The 20652-nt window shown below is 35.7% G+C and overlaps 3 protein-coding genes across 3 annotated transcripts; all 3 read left to right on the top strand.

The window, feature by feature from the left end:
- Window positions 1-321: 321 nt before the first annotated feature.
- LOC107700209 (putative methyltransferase DDB_G0268948) lies at window positions 322-2821 on the top strand. Its single transcript, XM_074187053.1, is given in 8 exon segments — window positions 322-588; window positions 1105-1265; window positions 1445-1467; window positions 1470-1657; window positions 1878-1910; window positions 2208-2220; window positions 2340-2502; window positions 2675-2821. Coding segments are annotated over 8 exon segments (783 nt in total). The 5' UTR covers window positions 322-477; the 3' UTR covers window positions 2766-2821.
- A 488-nt stretch (window positions 2822-3309) lies between these two features.
- On the top strand, window positions 3310-6635 carry LOC107700212 (putative methyltransferase DDB_G0268948). Its single transcript, XM_074187054.1, is given in 6 exon segments — window positions 3310-3647; window positions 3746-3906; window positions 4488-4701; window positions 5012-5115; window positions 6182-6316; window positions 6424-6635. Coding segments are annotated over 6 exon segments (840 nt in total). The 5' UTR covers window positions 3310-3536; the 3' UTR covers window positions 6539-6635.
- Window positions 6636-17745: 11110 nt separating this feature from the next.
- LOC107700208 (G2/M phase-specific E3 ubiquitin-protein ligase-like) lies at window positions 17746-19530 on the top strand. Its single transcript, XM_016501788.1, has 5 exons — window positions 17746-17978; window positions 18065-18375; window positions 18659-18837; window positions 19054-19226; window positions 19320-19530. Exons 2-5 carry the CDS (start codon window positions 18093-18095, stop codon window positions 19528-19530), a joined length of 846 nt encoding a protein of 281 aa, XP_016357274.1. The 5' UTR covers window positions 17746-17978; window positions 18065-18092.
- Window positions 19531-20652: the final 1122 nt, after the last annotated feature.

Here is a 20652-nt window from a genome sequence, read left to right as displayed (position 1 = left end):
TTTGTTGTGCTATAATTCTGTGAATAAAACCAACATCTAAATGTTTTTTATGAACCAGTAATAAGTCACACCCCTTAGATCTGAGATTTATTTTTATACATCTCACAAGTGAAGCATTTAAGTGGAATAATTGTGCTTTTTGCTCTTGGTTTTGCACTTTGCAGACGGTCCCTATCCTGCACTTTTACATTATAAGGTGTATTGTATCAGTTACAATACCTTAAGGCAGATTAAAACAAATAAAACACATTGTGTGTTCTCTTCTACATTTGAAAACAATTATAACACATTATGTTTCTTGTCCTTGTGCTAAATCGTTGAAGAACTATTGAAGATTTCCGAGGCTGAATCTCTGACAAATGTCAAACGTCGAACCAACTTTGTATAGGTCTGTGTTTGTAATGTCCAGTAATGATTAACTTCTCAGCAGATGTGCAGTAATTTGCTCTGAAGATTCGCTCTGAAGTCACAGTGAAGATGACTGAAAGATTGTTTGAAGAGAAACGACATGCCTCCCTCTATCAGAAATATCGGTTTGGTCCACCTGATGAGCTGAAGAAGCTTGTTCTCCATTATCTGGACAAAAAGGTAAGATTCGTGTTATTATTAGCGTACGTTTTGAGCGCAACAGTCTGGCATGTTGGTGTCGTGTGCACAACAGCTGAATCACTGCATGTTTGTTTGGTAACTGTGAGAGACCCTTCCAAAATATGGAGCGCATACATTATAAAACCATTTTAATACATTATTGTAATAAAAATTATAATAATAAACCATAAAAATAACATACTAAGGTTGTAATTATATTTATACTACTAAAAAAATATATATAAAAATTAATAGTACAATATAAAATTAATTTAGATTGTATACGAAAGCACAGTGGGGTTTATTGCCATTTTACCATGTCCAATAAATCATGGTAACACCATACTGTTTCTAAGTTACCACCAGAGACAAGTCAGAAGTCAAATGTTGGAAACTCATCCAAAGAAATTGATGTTACATAACATTTGTCTATTACTTATTTACTTTATATTTAATGTGTGAAAAGAATAAGCTGTTCTCCCATATAATGTTTAATGGTAAAAACATGCTTCACATAAAGGAAAGCCCCATCAGCTAGCTGTGGATTTGGGCTGTGGAACGGGGCAGAACTCTTGTACCCTGACGGCGTATTTTGAGCAGGTGGTGGGCATTGACGTCAGTGAATCTCAGGTGGAGCAGGCAAGAGCAGTGTCAGGCTTCCCTAACCTCAGCTACAGGTCAGTAATGCATGTTTCTACTCTTCCTTAAAAAACAAATAAATCTTGTCCCATGACTTATTTTTATCTCATAATGTAAACGATATGGAACAATGTACCATTATACCTTTGTATAACCTTGAAAGAAAAAAATTAGATTACTGTGGTCTCTCCGTATCATGTTTATCATTAAATGACAGAGTAGGCACAGCAGAGGAGCTGCCATCCCAGATGGCTCAGTGGATCTGCTGACGGCTGCGTCTGCGGCTCATTGGTTCGATGCTGAATGTTTCATAAAGGAGGCTACACATGTTCTGAAGCCGCGTGGCTGCTTGGCTCTCTTTGGCTATGGAGACAATATGAAAATACACTATGAATCTTGTGGTGATCGACTTAATAACATATATGAGGAAGTAAGCCTATACCATAACTATGTATTTATATAAATGAAATAAGAGTATCTAGAGAGCAGATTTAATAATAATTTGACCCTGTTTAATATGTAAATGCAAAAGCCTTAGCTTACTGAATGCATGTTTATCAACTTTTACTTTTGCAAACCATTTCACTAAAGGTTAAATATGCTCATAGAATAACTGCAAACTGCACTCTTGTATTAATTTATCCTGCTAGGTAAAGCAATTAGCAATTACAATTACACAAGCAGTAAGATAACTGGGGCCAACAGTAAGCTAAAGATCTTATTTGAAACCATACCCTTGTAGCGAATCAGCTCATGGGGAAATATGAATAATTAGGTCCATAGGTCCTCATATGGCTTGTTAACTGAGGGGTGTTACAGAGTATTTGTTAAATATAGCTAACAAAATATATATTGTGTGTTTGATTGGTCCAGACGCTACACCCTTCCCAGATAAAAAGAGGTAAATGAACAATTAACTGTCTGTGTGTCAACGAACCTCTGCACAAATCTGCTTATCACATTTACTTTCTTTTGTATAGGTGGCATTTGTATGTAAAATAAAACATTGTATTTTGTTTATACATTGCTTTTTTAAAAACAACATTTATTCTAAAAACATTATATTTTACATGTTTTGTTTTGAATAATGTCATCCTTGATATGAATTGCAGTTGTAGATTCTAACAGTTTTGTAAGGATTGAAATAATGCCAATAAAGCAGCAGCTGAGCATCAAGAATGCAGTTGGTTTTATTCAGATATTCTCCATGTACCAAGCCTATCTGAGAGCCAATCCAAGCGCTGCAACCGCACTGTTGGAGAGAACAACATCACGGTAATTACTTCTTTTTGAAGAACTTCAACATTTCAGCCGCTTTTACTGTCATGCAATGTTGATTGTTTGTAACACAAAATTAGACTGCAAGATTCTTATTAAAGGAAATTTGCTTTTTGGCCTTTATAGATCATGTTGATGGTATGTTTGCTTGTTACTTATTCTGTTCCAGGATTCTAGAGGAGATGAAAGTGTCATCAACAGAGGCCAAAGTCGACTTTATAATGAAGTACTTCTGTGTGCTTGCATGTAAACCTGAGTGACACATGACCCACCTCACCTGTACTATAATCCCAGGTGTTTAGCTACTGTAGTTCCTGTGAAAGATTTGATTTCACTTTGTTAATCAAGTTGTTAGCAAATCTGTGGGTTTACAAACACACCACGTTTTTCATAATTTCACATGAAATATTCTGAAAATATAAACCATTTATTATTTGCACTATGCATTATGATGTTGCATAATGTTAATTCGAAATAATTTACTCTACGACATGCAGGCATTGATGTAATGTTGTTTAAAATAACAATAAAATCCTTTATTTTTATTTTTTTTTTCATTTTTGAAGTTTGTTCACATGAACAGTAAAAAATTCCCTGGATGCCACAGAAATGTTTACTCAATCTAGGTTTTGTAAAAATGTAAATAAATCCTTCTTAACACCCACACTTCACATTCACAGAAACCATTATTTATTCCATAAACCTGTTGTTCTTCAGCAATATCAACATCAGATAAGCATTATGCCTTTCTGTACTTTTATTTTTTCATGTCTCTCTTGTATTTTCATTCATACTGGAAACCTTTGATTCTTTTCTGGTCATTGCTTAGGAGATGTTTATTAACTTTGAAAGAACCTTTAGTCTTTACTCCAGAGTGAATGTGAAAAAAATGTCTGTGTGTGAGGCTCAAGTCCTTATTAGCAAACTGAGCACATTACGGTTGCCTCAAAGGAATGTTTTAAACAGCTTAGTGCTATTGGCACAGTTGATACTGTCTCTCAGTGTTTAGTGCACTTGTACAGCACTCAAAAATGGCTGTACGTTTGTTTGAGGATAAAGAACATGCAGACTCATACTGGAAGTACCGAATTTCTCCTTCTGAAGAGCTCATCGACAAGGTTCTACAGTTCCACAGGAATAATGTAGGACTTTTATGACTGTTTGTTGTTGTTTATTCATCAGCCTGCCATCTTTTTCATTTAATTTACATTTGGATATATTATTTACTGTATTTTCTCAGAAAAATTCAGCCAATGACCTGGCAGTAGATGTTGGTTGTGGGTCAGGGCAGGGAACGTTGCTCTTAGTACCACATTTTACTTGTGTGGTAGGGACAGACATCAGTCCTGCTCAACTGGAGATGGGGAGGAAACATGTTAATAATCCAAACGTCTCTTACAGGTAGGCAAACCTGAATTGGGTGTTACTGCACGTGTGACAGCTTATATATATATATATAATACAACAGATATTATAATGATGTTTTACTTTACAATTTAAATATTTTTATTTTTAATGTAACATTTTTTTCTGAAATGAGTTTATGTGAAAAATACAAACTAACTCAAAAGTAAAACATGCACACGTAAAGAACTCAGAAATCTCTGCAAAATGTATATTTATATATTAACATTGTAATATTATATTTATATATTTTTCAATTGATAAAAAAGTATTGTTTCCAGACAGAATGACTCTCATTACTGTATTACAGCAATGAGAATCATTAATGTGTCATAAATGACCAATAAAAAAAAACATTATGCAGGTTTTTTTATTGGTCATTATGACACATTAATGATCTGGCACATAAAAGATAGGGACATGAAAATAATATCTTAATTGGCCTAAATGAAGATTTCTTATAATTATTTATTTAGAAGTTAAATACCATGATTATGCTCTTGATTTTGTTCTCTTTGTGAGTTTCACACATTCAATATGCACATCATGCATCTGTTTTACTTATTTTAAACACAAAGGGAGAGTCCAGCTGAAGAACTGCCTTTTGAAGATGGCTCTGTAGATCTTGTGACGGCCATGTCTGCGTTCCATTGGTTTGACCATTCACGTTTTCTTCAGGAGGCTCATAGAGTGCTTAAGCCTCATGGCTGCCTTGCAGTTCTCAACTACACCATGGACATGGAGCTGAGCTATGGAGACTGCTCAGAGACTTTAAACCACATCTGTAATGAGGTGGAAGTCATAAGACTGATATTTCTGACATTTCAACTTGCTGTCTGAACATCTGTGTGTGCTACATATTCTATGAGAACATTTTAGAATTATCTAATTCGAAAATTATCTAAAATAATCTAAATTTCTTCTCATATATGATATTAAATCATTTACTCAACAAACATTACCCACAGCATTTTACAGTACTAAGACTGATTGATTACTGAACTGTTGGGTCAGTAAATGGTTAAAAAAAAACTTGATATGTTTTTGACACAAAAATAAACAAGTAATCTATCCCATGGCATATACATCTGTCTCATTACAGTTTTATGCAGCCCTGCAGCCTTTCCGGAATCCTTACCTAGGTTCCAGCTCCTTCAAACTTTACAAGAAAACATATGACTCTCTCCAGTATCCAGTCAGAGAATGGTAATGCAGTTATATACAAACTAGCTGTTAAAATATTAACTGAAGAACTGCCTTTTGAAGATGGCTCTGTAGATCTTGTGACGGCCATGTCTGCGTTCCATTGGTTTGACCATTCACGTTTTCTTCAGGAGGCTCATAGAGTGCTTAAGCCTCATGGCTGCCTTGCAGTTCTCAACTACACCATGGACATGGAGCTGAGCTATGGAGACTGCTCAGAGACTTTAAACCACATCTGTAATGAGGTGGAAGTCATAAGACTGATATTTCTGACATTTCAACTTGCTGTCTGAACATCTGTGTGTGCTACATATTCTATGAGAACATTTTAGAATTATCTAATTCGAAAATTATCTAAAATAATCTAAATTTCTTCTCATATATGATATTAAATCATTTACTCAACAAACATTACCCACAGCATTTTACAGTACTAAGACTGATTGATTACTGAACTGTTGGGTCAGTAAATGGTTAAAAAAAAACTTGATATGTTTTTGACACAAAAATAAACAAGTAATCTATCCCATGGCATATACATCTGTCTCATTACAGTTTTATGCAGCCCTGCAGCCTTTCCGGAATCCTTACCTAGGTTCCAGCTCCTTCAAACTTTACAAGAAAACATATGACTCTCTCCAGTATCCAGTCAGAGAATGGTAATGCAGTTATATACAAACTAGCTGTTAAAATATTAACTTTACAGATAATTAAGTAGGTCAAAACAGTTTAAAGTGCAATCAATCTTAGGTTTAGACTGAAGAAGGTTTTATTAAGTTACATATAAGTAGCAATTTGTTATATTGTGACTATAGATGTGACTATATATGTGCTTCAGTTAATAAAGGGCTTGTTATGCCTTGATTACCTTTTATATAATGAATAATAAAAATATGAAGGATTTAAATTTGTAGTTTAATTCGTTAAGTGTCCCTGACATAACAAACTTGCTATCCAGGATAAAAAAAAAAAAAAAAAACTAAGCTGTATACTTTATTGTCAAATATAACATGGCTGGATGTAGTATTGACCAATCAGAAGCTGGACTGCAACTGTGTTTTTTCTTTAGGCAGGACATTTTTTAGGTGAGGAAGCCTGTCCCTCTCTCTGGCTACATCGGCATGGTGGAGTCTTTCTCCACTTTCCAGGCTCTCTTAAGAAAAGATCAAGAGGCCAGACGACTCTCACAGGACATTGAACACAGGTATTAGACTTAGAGTTCTCTTATGTAATGTCTTTGTAATATACTCCTGTGTGTATCATATCATATATCTCTTTCTCTTTTCCTCACACTCCATTTTTCCTACCAAGACTGTTGCGTGCAATGGATGTGACATCCTCGGAGACAGAAGTTATCATGGGAGTTAAATACTTCTATTTTCTTGCCTGCAAGCCTGCAGACTTGATTTCTTTCTTTAAATCTTAATTTTAGAACTTGTTATTAATTTGTATTCCAATATGATCAACTGAGTTACTAATTTCCATAACCATCAAGTTTCATAATCATCAAGTAAAAAGTAATAAAATGTTTTTCTTACACATTCAATACAAAAAAAAAAAAAGTAAATTAAAAAAGTTAAAAAGTAGTCTTTACACATTTAATTTTAGCTTTTTTTATTTAATTGAATTGAATTGAGTTTATTTAATTAAAAATCCAAATCATTATAGAAGATGAGAATTCAGGTCATCGTCTCTGTGTATAAATTATGCTTATGTTCAATGTTTGTTTGAATAAATTAAAAGACGCAGACAAAAATCGTCCTTTCACTGACCCATTTACAAAGAAGCGATCATTTCAAAGTATATCTGAAAGAGCGTCCACCAGGGTGCAGTGTTGACTGGAACATGCAGCAGTACCTGCGAGAGAAGCATGTCTACCAAACATCTGATGACACGACCCAGCAATCCCACGGTACAGTGATTTAACACAGGCTCAATACACAGCTTCAAAACACTAACAGGAACAATGGAAACTGAGAGTGACGTTTCAGTGTATACTTCAAAATGTTTACCGCAATTCTCTGAAACAATCCATTGTTTGCTTGAACCATTGGTATGTTTTGGAGCTGCTCAATTAGTGAGGTTTTAAATCATGCTTGTTTCTCTTTTTATTTACACACGTCTTTGACAGTACTTATCATAATTCTCTTTTGGGAGGGCCTATAAGTCAGACCAGATATTTTGGTAAAATGTTTTAGTGGTTTGGCCTTGTGTGTCTAGGAGTTATAGCCTATAGCTGCTTATGCACACATAGCCAAAGGGTGAATGGAAAGAATGGATGACAGGATCTGTGCGTGTTCAAATCGCTTACCTATAAAAGTAATGCACAGACCTCCTATCAAATGACAGCACATAATACAGTGAATATAGTGCCAATGCTCATATGTGAGGCAGTTGATAGGTTACACTACATTACACTTTTTTGATATGTTTTTTGTAGCTCTAGCACCACTGGAACCCGGTGTCCCCACAGCCCTGTGCCCAGTCTAATTTGCGAAAAATTTCAAAAATTGTCCTTCTAGCCCGACAAACGGGTAGGTGTGTGTGTGTGTGTGTGTGTGTGTGTGTGTGTGTGTGAAGAAAAATGCAAAAGCCATCTGACATTTTCTTCTAAAATTAGCATTTTGTTTCTATGTTTATGTTCAGTCATTTCATTTTAATGGCAACGAAAAGGACCTATCCATTGCCAATAAAGTGAAATTACTGAACCCAACCATAGGAGCATGATAAAAATGCTGATTTTAGAAGAAAATATCAGATGGCACTTTGAGGCTTTTGCATATGAAGTCTTCATATACAGTATGCATGCACGTATGTATAGTAAAGCTCTGTGCACATTGATTTAATCAATTAATACTTTATTCACATCATTGGTCTCATCATGGTCTGATATTTCCTACTATTTGCTGTCACCCATGGCAGCGCTATACTGTATATCAGTCTGCTTGTATGGCACCTGTCCACTGCAGCTGGAGAATTCTGCTCAAAAACGCTAGAGCTCCTCAGCTTTGCAGTGTGTCTGTATAATCTGTGTGAAATCTGAATTAAATATAGTCATATGTAAACAATATAATGCACTAAATCCAGCAGAAACTGTTTTGGGTAACAAAAGTGTATTAATTACTGTAAATTGTTGCAGTGTTCGTCATTTTGCTAGGATGATTGCTTTGTATATTGCAATTAACTTTTTTTCTGTGGCTAAAAGGATGATTTAGAAAACTTTAAAGCGTGGATAACATTTTTGTAAAACATAATTAAGTTGATCAAATATATGAGCTGCACATTTCTAATTATAACTATAGATACCATAGAAATTAACTGTACTGTATATTACTGCAAACACATTTTTTTATTTTCTAAAAATCAAACACTAAAATTCTCTGCCTCTGTCAGAGGTAAGTTTTCACCAGTACAGACGAAGGAAAACACAATTCTCAAATTCTGCCCTCATCTGAGTCAACAAGTATATAATATGATAATTTTCAGTATAGCATCATCAGCAAATAGCAGAATCCTCTTGAAATAAAGATTTTTGCAAAATTAGACACTTCTGAAATATTATGTTACTTGCCTTCACCCCCTTCTGTCTGACATTGAAGCGTCCAAATACACAGTGACCCATCATATGCCACATTTTAATCCATTATGAATATTTTCATCCTGACTGAGCCAATGGGCCTGAGCTGTTGAATCATCTGCCCCTTCACACATACAGGACCTGAGACCTGGGCTCAACTCTCCTGTAGCTCTCGCACGCTAAAAATGAGCCAGAGTTTCTCATGCTGGTGTGAAAAAGAGGCTAATTACACTTTCTGTAACACTAAAACTGTTGTAGCGTCTGGACCAATCAAACACACAATTTTTCATTTGATTTAACAAATCAGTTATTCATGATGTTCCCTTCAGGCTGTAGATCTGCTGAATATGCAAATGGTTCCATAACTTCATATTCTTATTTTCTCTTCTCTCTACTGCGTTAAGCTTTAACCATTTCCTATACCAACTGTATGTGTGTGTGTGTGTGTGTGTGTGTGTGTGTGTATGTGTATGTCAGACCAGTTTAAGTGTTTATGTAGTATGTTAGACTAGTTTAAGTGTTTATGTACTGTAGTTAATAAAGTCTTACTTGTATCACACTTGACGTTGTTCATTGTTTGCTCATAACTGGAGTCCCTTAATCATGCCGATTTATGCTACAGGCTCTCTGTAGAACTGTACAGTAAGAAATTTATTTACCTTAATCAGGAAATTAACATTCTTAGAATTGACAGACAGTTGACCCTGAGAGGTCAAGTAAATATCTACAGCGGATCTAAATATTTATAATTAATTATAACTAGTTATGATTAATTATTCATATTTCTCCATGAGCTGATTCGCAACACTGTTATGATCAGAACTAAACATAAGCAACAACACAGTAAACATGTTTTTAAAAGGACAAACAGACATTCATAATCAAAGAGCACTCATAGCGTTTTGTTAGATAGAAAATGTTTTCATTAAATACATTTGTGTGGCTTTTTAATAAAATAGGCAGTGGGATTCTGATTTATAATGAAGCTTATCTGCAGAGTATTCCCTATATATGCCATGCACCTTTTAATAAAGCCAGTGCAGCTATTCTGTTAATAAAGCTCATGAGGTTTTCCTGATCAAAAAATTATAATTCATTTGCACTTAAGTAAGTTTGGACTAAATCTTTTTAGTGAAATTGCAATTCTACAGCATGTCTTGTATTACTAGAAAATTATATTTTCTAGACAAATTGTGTTGTTTGTTAAACAATGTATTCTTTTAGGGTACATAAATTTTTCTTTTGGCCTAAAATTGTCCCTTCTGCCATTTAGTCACCCGCCTTTCATTCCAAACCCGTATGACTTACTTTCTTTCCTAGAATATAAAAGGATATTGAAGATGGTATTGGTCACTCTATTCAATGGAATTGATAATAAAAGCAAACTGAGGCCTTTAAGCTTAAAAAAGGACACAAAAGCTTAATGGAAATATAATAAAGCGGTCCATGCCACTCATTTTAAGTTTCAGTTCAGTCTTCAGTTAGTCGAGTTCATAAGACATAAAAATATTCATGGCTTGTTGTTTATAAAGTTGTTTACAAAGAACTCTACAAGAGAAGACAGTCATGCTGAATGACTTCTCTAGAGCTCTGCCTCATCAGCCCCAGAACACAGGGGACACAATTTCATCTGTTACAACAAAGACTTATGCTTAAAAGACTTATTTTTTATTGATTAAAAAAATTATGCTTCTCCATAAAAAAACGTTTCTCTATGTCCCAGGGGTGCAGCTTTTGATAGGATCTTCTCAACAGTATAATCAGTATTAAGCCTTCTTCTAAGCATGTTTATTCATGTACAACCAAGTACAACCAATCATCTGACTGGCTGGAAGTTTTAAAAGAATGATGATGAAACATGAATAATTGATTAGATAATAGGATTATTCATACGAAGTGACTCAAGATTGCATATCAACAGATGGACCCTATAAATCAGGTTTTCAACCCCCCATTCATAATTCATAGTTTAACATATAGGTGCATATTTACATAAATATATATTTCCACAATATCAACATGAACCATGAGCTATGATTTAAACATTGAAACACATAGAATGCTCATCTATTATTATATGGTGCGTATGAAAATATCAGTCAGGTTATGGCTGTTGGATATAATTTGCCCAAATATTTAAAGTAATTTTAATGTGATGATAAATGTTAGCGATAGAGTTGTTATTTTCCACTTATGATAGTAAAATCTTTAAAGCATAAATTTAACCGATAAATAAAAAATCATCAGTGCCATGCTTGCAGATGTTTTCCAGAAACTAGCACTTTCAACAGTCCTGATGCTGGGGAATATCATACCAACATATCAGATTAAATGAGAATTGTTTATGCGGTGCAACAGTCCTCATGGGTAGCAGGACCTCATGTTCATATATCCTGGCATGGTGTGAAATGATACACACTCTTGAGTTTCTCATTGCTGCTCCACATTAGAGGTAGTTGTGACCTCAGGCGCTGGTTACTACTGACCTGCTATGTACAATTTATTTTGTTTGTACTCTACCTCTCACAAACAATTAATCATATAATGAAAAAAAAATCCTTGGCACAAACTGCCTCCATTCAAAAGGGAGAGCATGACAGAAAAACAAAGTAATATAATCTTGTAAGGGTCCTGACCCCTTCACCACGAATAAGCCTGATCAAATGACTGGAGTATATGAAAATTTAAATAAGTGATCAGATGTGCCATCATCAGTTTGCACCAACTACCAACTAATGTAGACATTTTGTATCTTTCATGACACAGATCTCCCTTATAATCCACCAAGATGTCACAACCATGAGCATATTAAAATACGACCACCAACATTTAAATGCTTCCCTGAACTTCACAACCAGAAAGGTTAGTCAATCATAAGCAGAGGGCAATTACTTAGAGGTTTTAAAGGTACAGTAGGAAAAATGTCTGTTTAACTCTAAGGATCAGACTGCGTGGAAAATCTTTGGCCCTGTTTCCACCAGACATATGTGTTGTTGGGTGCGTCAAATTTTGTGGGAGCACCGAGGGCTTCTCACAAATATGAATGAATGGACAAACCCATGTTATGCAAAAACATCAATTAGCTTATTGTCTGATTTTTGTATATAAATATTATATTTCGATTTTATATTAAATGGGGGAATAGCATTCAAATATTCATTAATTTAACTTTGTAAAGAAAGCAGAACATAATCATTGAGTGATGAATCCAATCTTAAAGCACATTATATTCTCACTGCAGAAGGGGTGCTTAATGTAGCTAGTTTTAATCAGCATTCAGTCTAATTTTTATTTACTATTAACATGTCCATATGCATCAATCTTAATGCATTTATCATTGTAACCAAAATAACAACTTCATCTTAATTGCCAATGGCGATAGCCAAGAGACTGCCTACTTAAAACAATAGGATGGTTTACTAGATTAAGATTAATGCATTAGGCTAAACTAAACTCAAGGTGAGGTTTGAAATTAGGAGTTGGTCTAAAGTTCATAAGAACCACAGATGGATCACAACAATCTGACACATTTTAAACAAACAAAAGCAGGTTGTTGTCTCTTCGGGGATTTTGAGTAGGCTAGGTCAAGCCGTAAAAGCATTGTCTGCAATTATTGTGGCTCTAATTGGCATTTGAAAAGCATTCATTTGTAGCCTTAATTGTTTGCTTAAGGATCCCTTTTAAAGTTTGTTTTAGTTATTTTTGATAAAAAGAAACCCTAATGAGTAGTAGCAGACGAGACAGAAGGCCTGCTGTAAGATAATTGGGAAGTAAAGGCACATTGATGCAGAACTCTCACACCCTGTGCTACACAAAACACATCATTGTGCGCTGGTCACAAACCCATCCTCCAACACTTAAGCGTTCTCTTGCTGTTTCACATGTGAACTTTTGAACTTAATTTTTATTTTGTAAATGTGCTAGATTCTCCATTTGCCTGAGTTCATGAACTTTTGTGTGGATGGAAATAGGTTCAGATATGATGTAGCCTTTGTTGAGAGTTACTCGCCTTTGTCTATTGGCCTAATTTGTCTGTTTAGTGGAGTTCAGTCAGTACTGCTCATTTTGCCAGTGTATATTAATTTGATGCAGTCTGTTTAGGAATGCATGGATTGCTTGTTAGTTCATGTTAACCTGAACTTGAACTTTGCAGACATGATTCATAACAGTTTATGATTAAAGAATCTCAAAATAGCAAGTTGTTCATTGTGCCTAAAAAGTCCTGTTTTGTTGTTGAGACAATGCATGTTATGTGTTTGTCTGTTGTTACAGGTTTGTAGATGAGCTTTTGTTTCATTCAAACTATATTTTGAGTTGTGTGAGAAAAGCACTTAAACTGACATCCATGTCTCACTGTTGCAGACAGCCAGATGTAAGCATAATTTATATTAGTATTTACATACTGTATATACAGTTTATATATATTATATATTAGTATACTATATATAGTATTTTTCTTTTTTCACTGTAATAAATAAATCTGTAAAATAACAGAAAAAGTACTGGCAGCTTATTACACAAGACATTATCCAAAAATTCGAAATACTGGTAAAACACCTGTAAAAAATAAATTCCTTCATATTATACAGTACATTGTGCCCTATTTTTTACAGACTTTTGAATGGACAGGCCAGTGTTTTCACTATTTTCCTTTGTTCTCCACATAAAATTTGACATTTTGAATACTGTTGTTACATGTTTTCAAGCTGTATTTCAACTCCACGTCAATTACCTGCTACTGATGTGCCATAAGATTGTTCAGCTTAATTAACAACATTAATATCGCTGTCTTGCTTGTTATTAGAGTTGACATGAGATGACGAGAAAGTTTGTTGTTTGTGCTCTCTGTGCTGAGAGAGAATGTTGGCACTATCCCGTCAGCTGAAGGTGATTGATGCTTTCAGACACAAACATCCTCTAGGGATGTCAGAGGCCTCTCACAGGTCTCTGTCAGAGACCATGTGCAAGCAGGAAAGAATCTTATCGTTTCCCACTCTTTCTATTCTTATTTTGTCTTTTCACTTAAAGAAGATTTCTTGTGACAATCTTGTTGTTTCGATAAGTTTGCCCTAGATTTTTCTCTTCAGAAATCTTTCATCTCCTGTGGCATGCACTGTGGGAACAGCTAAGTTTCCTTACTGCCGGAGTCAGCAATTTTACCATCACATGTGCAGCTGAGAGCCCTACACTACAATAAACACCACAGCGGGAGGTAGTGGTTTAATAGTTAGAACTCGCATTGCACTCTGTGCTGGGGTATCATTTTCTCCCGAAACATTCACTTTTTTAAGGCTCCCTCGCTGTGCGATTTAAAACCTAAATCTTGTTTAAAGTCGGCATGAAACTGAAGTTGCTATTGTCTTTTCTTCTCTACTGTGACGTATATCCGAGTTAAACGGCATCTGAAATGAGAGGGCGGGACTTGATTTCGTCCTTTCGGGAATTGATTGGATCGTTGGAAGTTGGGGTGTTGCTAACAAAATGGAGGCAGATCTGAATACCAGTTTGCAGTTAGTGGTGGGGGATTTCTCTCCACTGGATTCACAGCCGACACCCAAGCATGAATAAATGTTTTATTTATTAAGGATGACGACGACGATCAACGGCACAAGACATGCCTAAACATGCGCGCGAGAGAGAGAGAGACTGCCTGAATGACTGAGCACGTCCTCCATCAGGTTAAGTCATATTCATGAAAAAAATTAGTTTGCGATGTCCTATGAGTAATGTTGTCGTAATATCCTAATATCTTTTCAATGTTTAGTGGTAACGTACCTCATGACTGATGTCAGTGCTATAAAGTGAAGCATCAGCTTCAGCTTTTTCCCCTGTTGTTTATCCCAGCTTTACAGCTAGCTAGCTTTTGTTTATCCTAGCTCCGCCCTTGCGCCATAGCTCATGACCAGAAGAGAAGATGAGTCGTTTTGAGGGGGAGGGGAGGTTAACGTTTTTGATTAAAGATTACGAGGACACGTGAATTAAAAAAAAATAATGAAGTGCACGGATAAATTATTTATAATAAACACTACAGTATTTTCAATTTTGATTTCATGGTGACTTTAAAGGATATAGTGAAATTTCTCTCTGGGCGAAAAAGCTGGCGACTGTTGAATAGATTGTGAATGAAGGAGAATATTTGGCTTGTTTTCTGATCTAGTTTTGTGGAGTGCTGGGTGAACTGTTGAGGGAGAACGTTAGGAAGGAAAAGTAGATTTAAAAGAATGATGAAAAATCTCATTTTCGTTGGTCTTTTGAATCTTTGTTTTTTATTTCTTGAAATTACTTTTTCTTTAAAAAATTATTGTTTGTGTGATGCACACAGTAAAGCACACCAGTGGTGAGGCCAGAAATTTTAAAGTAAGTGGACCTTGGTGGAATAGGGTGGACCCCAGTACATCATTTTACAATACATGAGATACAATACATGAGAATGGGAACCTAATTTTGACAGCTAAAAATGGCATCATCACTTTTTGGCTGAAAGAGAAAGGCCAAAAATATGAGCAGAAAATATATGCCTAAACATTTTTAAATAAAAATGTGACCGTAGGGGTGTGCGATATCATGTTTTTTGATCGTGGACGATTAAAATGTCTCCACAATCTGCTTTTGAAGAAATATCGTAGTATCGTGCTACAGCGCACATTCTATCAGTTGCAGTTTCTGGTGCCTCCATCTCAATATATTATACATACACACATTCACATGGAATGCTAACTCAGTGGTAGAGTTATATGGAAAGCCATTGGGTCAGAATTCGCACGCTTTTCACCGCCGTATCAATATTAAAACGCCGTTTTCAGAACGCCGCCAGGCGTTAAATAAGCGCCGTTAGGCGATAAGTTAACGGCAGACGCCACCAGGCATTAAAATAATGCCACACGCCGACCGACGTTATGTTAACGCCTCACGCCACTTAAGATGCAGATTTATTTGCTCATCTACATGGACACGCCTCTCATGGCTACAAGGAATCTACGGCAAGTCGGAGCATCCAGTTTGCAAGAGCGCGAAGATGGCAAAAAATGTTTTGCAAAGTAAACACTGTATATGACTGTGAAGTGTAAATGCACATGAATTTTGTTCAATAAAATAAAACAAAACAAAATAAAAAAAGTTGTATCTTAAGGTCTATGCAGGGCTTCCGGTGCAGCACCGGATGTAGTGTCTGGCGCGCTTTCCGATTATTAGGTCATTATTAATCTCTTTATCAGAGAGCAACCAAGATGTCTGGAGTACCTAATCATTTTAGAAGACGTCTGAGTGGGATTAGGGATCGCATAAATGCCCAACTTGACAGTTTACTCGAATCACCACCTCCAGAGCATGGAGAACAAAGTCTTGTAGACAGGTAGGTAAGGAACGGCTGTAAAGTTATTTTAACGTTAGGCATTTCGTGTTTAGAGCCCAAACCAACTCAGATAAGCCTACATACAAATGCCTTTTGCATAGCACAAGATTTAATTTAAAGAAAATATTTTTATTAGCCCATGACATTATGATAACAAACTAATAGTAAAGTGTTCAGAAAAATATCCCTTTTATAGCACCAGGCTCTGTTTTTGAAATTAGCACTTTATATGTCCTTTAAACTAATAAACTAAATAGTGAAATGTTCAGAAAATATCTGTTATAGCACACAGCTGTTTTTTGAATTGGGTCCTCATATGTCTGTATGTCTATCTATCTATCTATCTGTAAATACTTTAAATAAAATATATTAATTAGCCCTATAAATCAATTGGATGATTTAATTACACAATTTAAACCATGACATTATAATAAAAAACACTAATAGTACAATGTTCATAAAAATATCCCTGTTTTAGCGCATAGCAAGATTTTTTTATTGGGACATATGTCTTAAAATAATTTTAGAACTTTAAATGAATGCAATACTGAAAATTCATGCAATGTAAATCCATAAAACTAAGTTATAACACTGTTGACTTAAAGGTAGTCACCAGTACATTACTCAGAATATTTCATTCCTTATATTGCACATAGCTTAGATTTCATTTTTTTTTTACAAATATTTAACCCATTTAAATCCATTAAACTACAACACTGTTTGGCCTAAAGGAGTAAAACAAATATGTAAGTTACAAACTGTAACTGTAAATTAAAAATTTTTTGCAGTTGGTTTGATACAAGGGTGATACAACGGGAAGTCGGGCAGGTTTCACGTTTGAGTCTGGAGTCAAAAACCCCAGCAGCCATAATTGCTAGTGGGCAGCTAGGAAGATCAGCACTTTATGTACAGGAGAAGGTAATCTAATATAATATTCAAAGGCCTCTTTGTGTCTGCAGTATTGTGTAGAAACTGTGTTCCTAGTGTTTGATATATATCATATCAGTCTTCATATGTTGGACAGCATCCTATTATTTTATTGCTTCCTTTGTATAATGTATAAGCAATAGTGCTATAAGTATTGCATGAACAATAGTACATTCAAATGAAAGAACGCAGTTGTTCAATTTTACAGAGTAATTCTGCACTTGCACAAGTGAACTCATCTCCAGCTCCAGCTCTAGCCATGGCCTCCGCTCCAGCTCTAGCCGTGGCCTCCTCTCCAGCTCCAGCTCCAGGGACATATCTGCTTTGTTTAAAGCAGAACTTTCTCCAGTTGGCAGCAACAGGAGAGTAGTGGAGAGTAGAACATTCTGTTTCTGGAGGGACTGGCTCATAAATGTGGAAGGTATGACATCAACCTGAAGCTGTTATCTCTCTCTCTCTCCCCCCTCCCCTTTTATGTTCCATCCCGGGGGAACCAAACCCATAAGACCTTTGTTCATCTTTGAGAACACAAATTAAGATATGTTTGATGAAATCCCATAGCTCATGTGTGCTTTTAACATGCTATCCCTGTATTAAAATGCATTTAGTTGCCACTTGAACAAATCTTTCATACACTTTTAAATATACTCATCATACTTAGAAAATAGACTTATGAATTATTTAAAATATAAGAATACGAGTTCCAGCTCTAGCCGTGGCCTCCTCTCGAGTTCCAGCTCTAGCCGTGGCCTCCTCTCCAGCTCCAGCTCTAGCCGTGGCCTCCTCTCGAGTTCCAGCTCTAGCCGTGGCCTCCTCTCGAGTTCCAGCTCTAGCCGTGGCCTCCTCTCCAGCTCCAGCTCTAGCCGTGGCCTCCTCTCGAGTTCCAGCTCTAGCCGTGGCCTCCTCTCCAGCTCCAGCTCTAGCCGTGGTCTCCTCTCCAGAAGTTCCAGTGGCATTTTCTTTACTCAGTCCAGACACAGATATTTATATCTCGGATGAAGATGAGTATGAGCAAGTGATTTGATATTGTTGTTAGACATGTATTTATAGTTGAATCAAAAGAAGAAGTAACATTTTGTTTTATTTCTTGTTTTCAGTGTTGACCTCAAATCATTGTTAAATACTATGTCAAACAAAGTGGATTTTACGGCTGCACCCATTTCCAACCAAATCAATGCAACACGATGCAACATCATAGACAGAGGTATCAGAGCCTTCCGACGCCAACGTTTTAACCCTGAGGCAAAACTAGACGTTGTGTTCAGAGATGCTGATGGGATTGGTGAGGGAGCAGCTGATGAGGGTGGACCTACAAGAGAATTTTTAACTTTGCTGATGAGGGAAATCCACTCATGCGAAATATTTGATGGAGAGGACTGGAAAAAAACACTTGCCTGCAATTCCAAAGGTAACCTGTTGTCTAATGTTTTTTTTTGTGTGTGTTTACATTAAGCATTGTGGAAAAAGTGTTTGCCTCATTTATAATTTTCTGTAATTCTGCACATTTTCACATTTAATGTCATCAGGTCTTTAAACAAAGCATCTTTAATTATTAAAGTTAACACCTAGTGCCCATGTGGAAAAAAAGTGATTAATTTGTCAATAATTTAATACATGTTTACACCCATTAGCAGCACACATTTTCTAAGCATTGTTTATAGACATAATAATGCTTTTCCCATGTGTTACAGCACTGTACAATGGAATGTACAAACTAGTTGGACGGATGATAGCTGTGTGCCTGGTACATGGTGGTGTGGAGCAACATTTTTTTTCAGAAAGACTGTTCTGTCAGGTGTGCAAACTTCAGCCCCCAGTACCAGACCTTCAAGAGATTGTGGACTACGACTTCAGAGCAAAGATGACCAAGGTTAGTTTATGTATTACACATTTTCATTTATGCCAGCTGTTGCTTTGTTAGTAATGGTAATTTGGCGATAGTTGTAATATCTTAGAATGTTGAAATTGTTAACCTTAACCTTAAAAAGCTCTTACTTAAAGGCTTTGTGTGTGCATTAAATATTTTAAAGTATTTTGTTTATTGTATTTAACGGCTAATTTTGTGTTAAATTCATTGTCAATTTAGATCCAGTCGGCACAGAATGTAAATGACGCACAGTGTGCTATCATGGAGGCGTCTGACCAATTAAGTATGCTGGGGTCTCTATGGCACATCCAGACGTTAGAGGACAGAGACAACTTGGTGGAATCGGCTACCAAGTTTTTCACTGAGAACAGGTTGAGGGATTCCTTGGAACAGTGAGTATAAGAATGTACAGATATTTTCACCTGACAAATTAACAGTAATATTTTGTCATTGATTCACATCGTGTACATGTTTTGTTTATCTAGATTTAAAGAGGGCCTGGAGTGTCTTGGGCTTTTGCCTTTGATACAAAAGCATCCTGAGCTCTTTAAAGAGGTATTTATGTACGAGGAGAAGCCACTTTTGGCCGAAGACATATCTGCTTTGTTTAAAGCAGGATTATCTCATCTGCTGCCTGAGTATGTAGAAGCCTCCCCTTTGCCCATTCCAGGCTCCTCAGCATGGTTTGAAGTCTAAAAAGTAAAAGTTTTTAAAAAGTAAATAAAATAATAATAATAAAAATTAGAGCATACTTTTTTGTTTTGTTTTAAATAGTATATCATGTTATGTTTTTTAAAAAGGAAGAAAAAGTACCCTCAAAAGATATTTTAAAGTCATATAACTGTGTTAAATGAGAAAAGCAAAGAATGAGAAAAAGCGAGAAAAGCAAAGAATGAGAAAAAGCAAACAAAATGTTGCTTTAGAAAGAAATATTTAATTTACAATTTATTACACAAACTTTTAGGCTACACTGACAATACTTTTTATTTTTTTAAGCTGCATCTGAATCAGTATTTACATATATTTACAGACTAAAACAGTTTGGTTACCAGCATTCTTTAAAATATCTTCTTATGTTTCTCAAAAGAAATAAAGACATTTAGGTTTGAAACAACATTGGGGTAGGTAAATGTAAATAAACAGAATTTCAATTTTTGTGAAACTATCCCCAAAATATTTTAAATATAAACTGAAATGATACTCACAAATGCATCAAAAAAACTGCCAGTGGGTGCCAGTAAATGTTTAAAAATCATTGAGTCCATTCGTTCAAATGGCTGATTTATTCAGGAAATAAGAAAGGTTATTTTATTGAACAAAATTCATGTGCATTTACACTTCACAGTCATATACAGTGTTTACTTTGCAAAACATTTTTTACCATCTTCGCGCTCTTGCAAACTGGATGCTCCGACTTGCCTTAGATTCCTCGTAGCCATGAGAGGCGTGTCCATGTAGATGAGTAAATAAATCTGCATCTTAAGTGGCGTGAGGCGTTAACATAACGTCGGTCGGCGTGTGGCGTTATTTTAACGGGTGGTGGCGTCTGCCGTTAACTTATCGCCTAACGGCGCTTATTTAACGCCTGGCGGCGTTATGAAAACGGCGTTTTAATATTGATACGGCGGTGAAAAGCGTGCGAATTCTGACGTACATGGCTTTCCATAGAGTTACACTCAGAACACTGCACTTATTCGCAATCACAAACAGTGTTCCCAATTTAGCAACTTTGTTGCTAGATTTAGCAACTTTTCAGATTACCCTAGCAACTTTTTCTTCCAAAAGCACCTAGCAACAAATTTTGCTATTTGTTTTTTA

The sequence above is a fragment of the Sinocyclocheilus anshuiensis genome, unplaced genomic scaffold (assembly GCF_001515605.1).
Source record: "Sinocyclocheilus anshuiensis isolate Anshui unplaced genomic scaffold, SAMN03320099.WGS_v1.1 scaffold1404, whole genome shotgun sequence".
In the NCBI taxonomy this organism is placed as follows: domain Eukaryota; kingdom Metazoa; phylum Chordata; class Actinopteri; order Cypriniformes; family Cyprinidae; genus Sinocyclocheilus; species Sinocyclocheilus anshuiensis.
The sequence above is the reverse complement of the archived record's forward strand: the minus strand, read 5'-3'. Positions and strand labels throughout refer to the sequence as shown.

What these genes read in the sequence shown, in the direction of transcription:
- LOC107700208 (XM_016501788.1), top strand. Translation starts at nt 18,093, where the DNA reads ATGTCAAACAAAGTGGATTTTACGGCTGCACCCATTTCCAACCAAATC. An exon ending in TCAGAGCAAAGATGACCAAG is followed by an intron (nt 18,838 to 19,053) that starts GTTAGTTTATGT and finishes TTGTCAATTTAG; the next exon opens with ATCCAGTCGGCACAGAATGT. An exon ending in TTGAGGGATTCCTTGGAACA is followed by an intron (nt 19,227 to 19,319) that starts GTGAGTATAAGA and finishes TTGTTTATCTAG; the next exon opens with ATTTAAAGAGGGCCTGGAGT.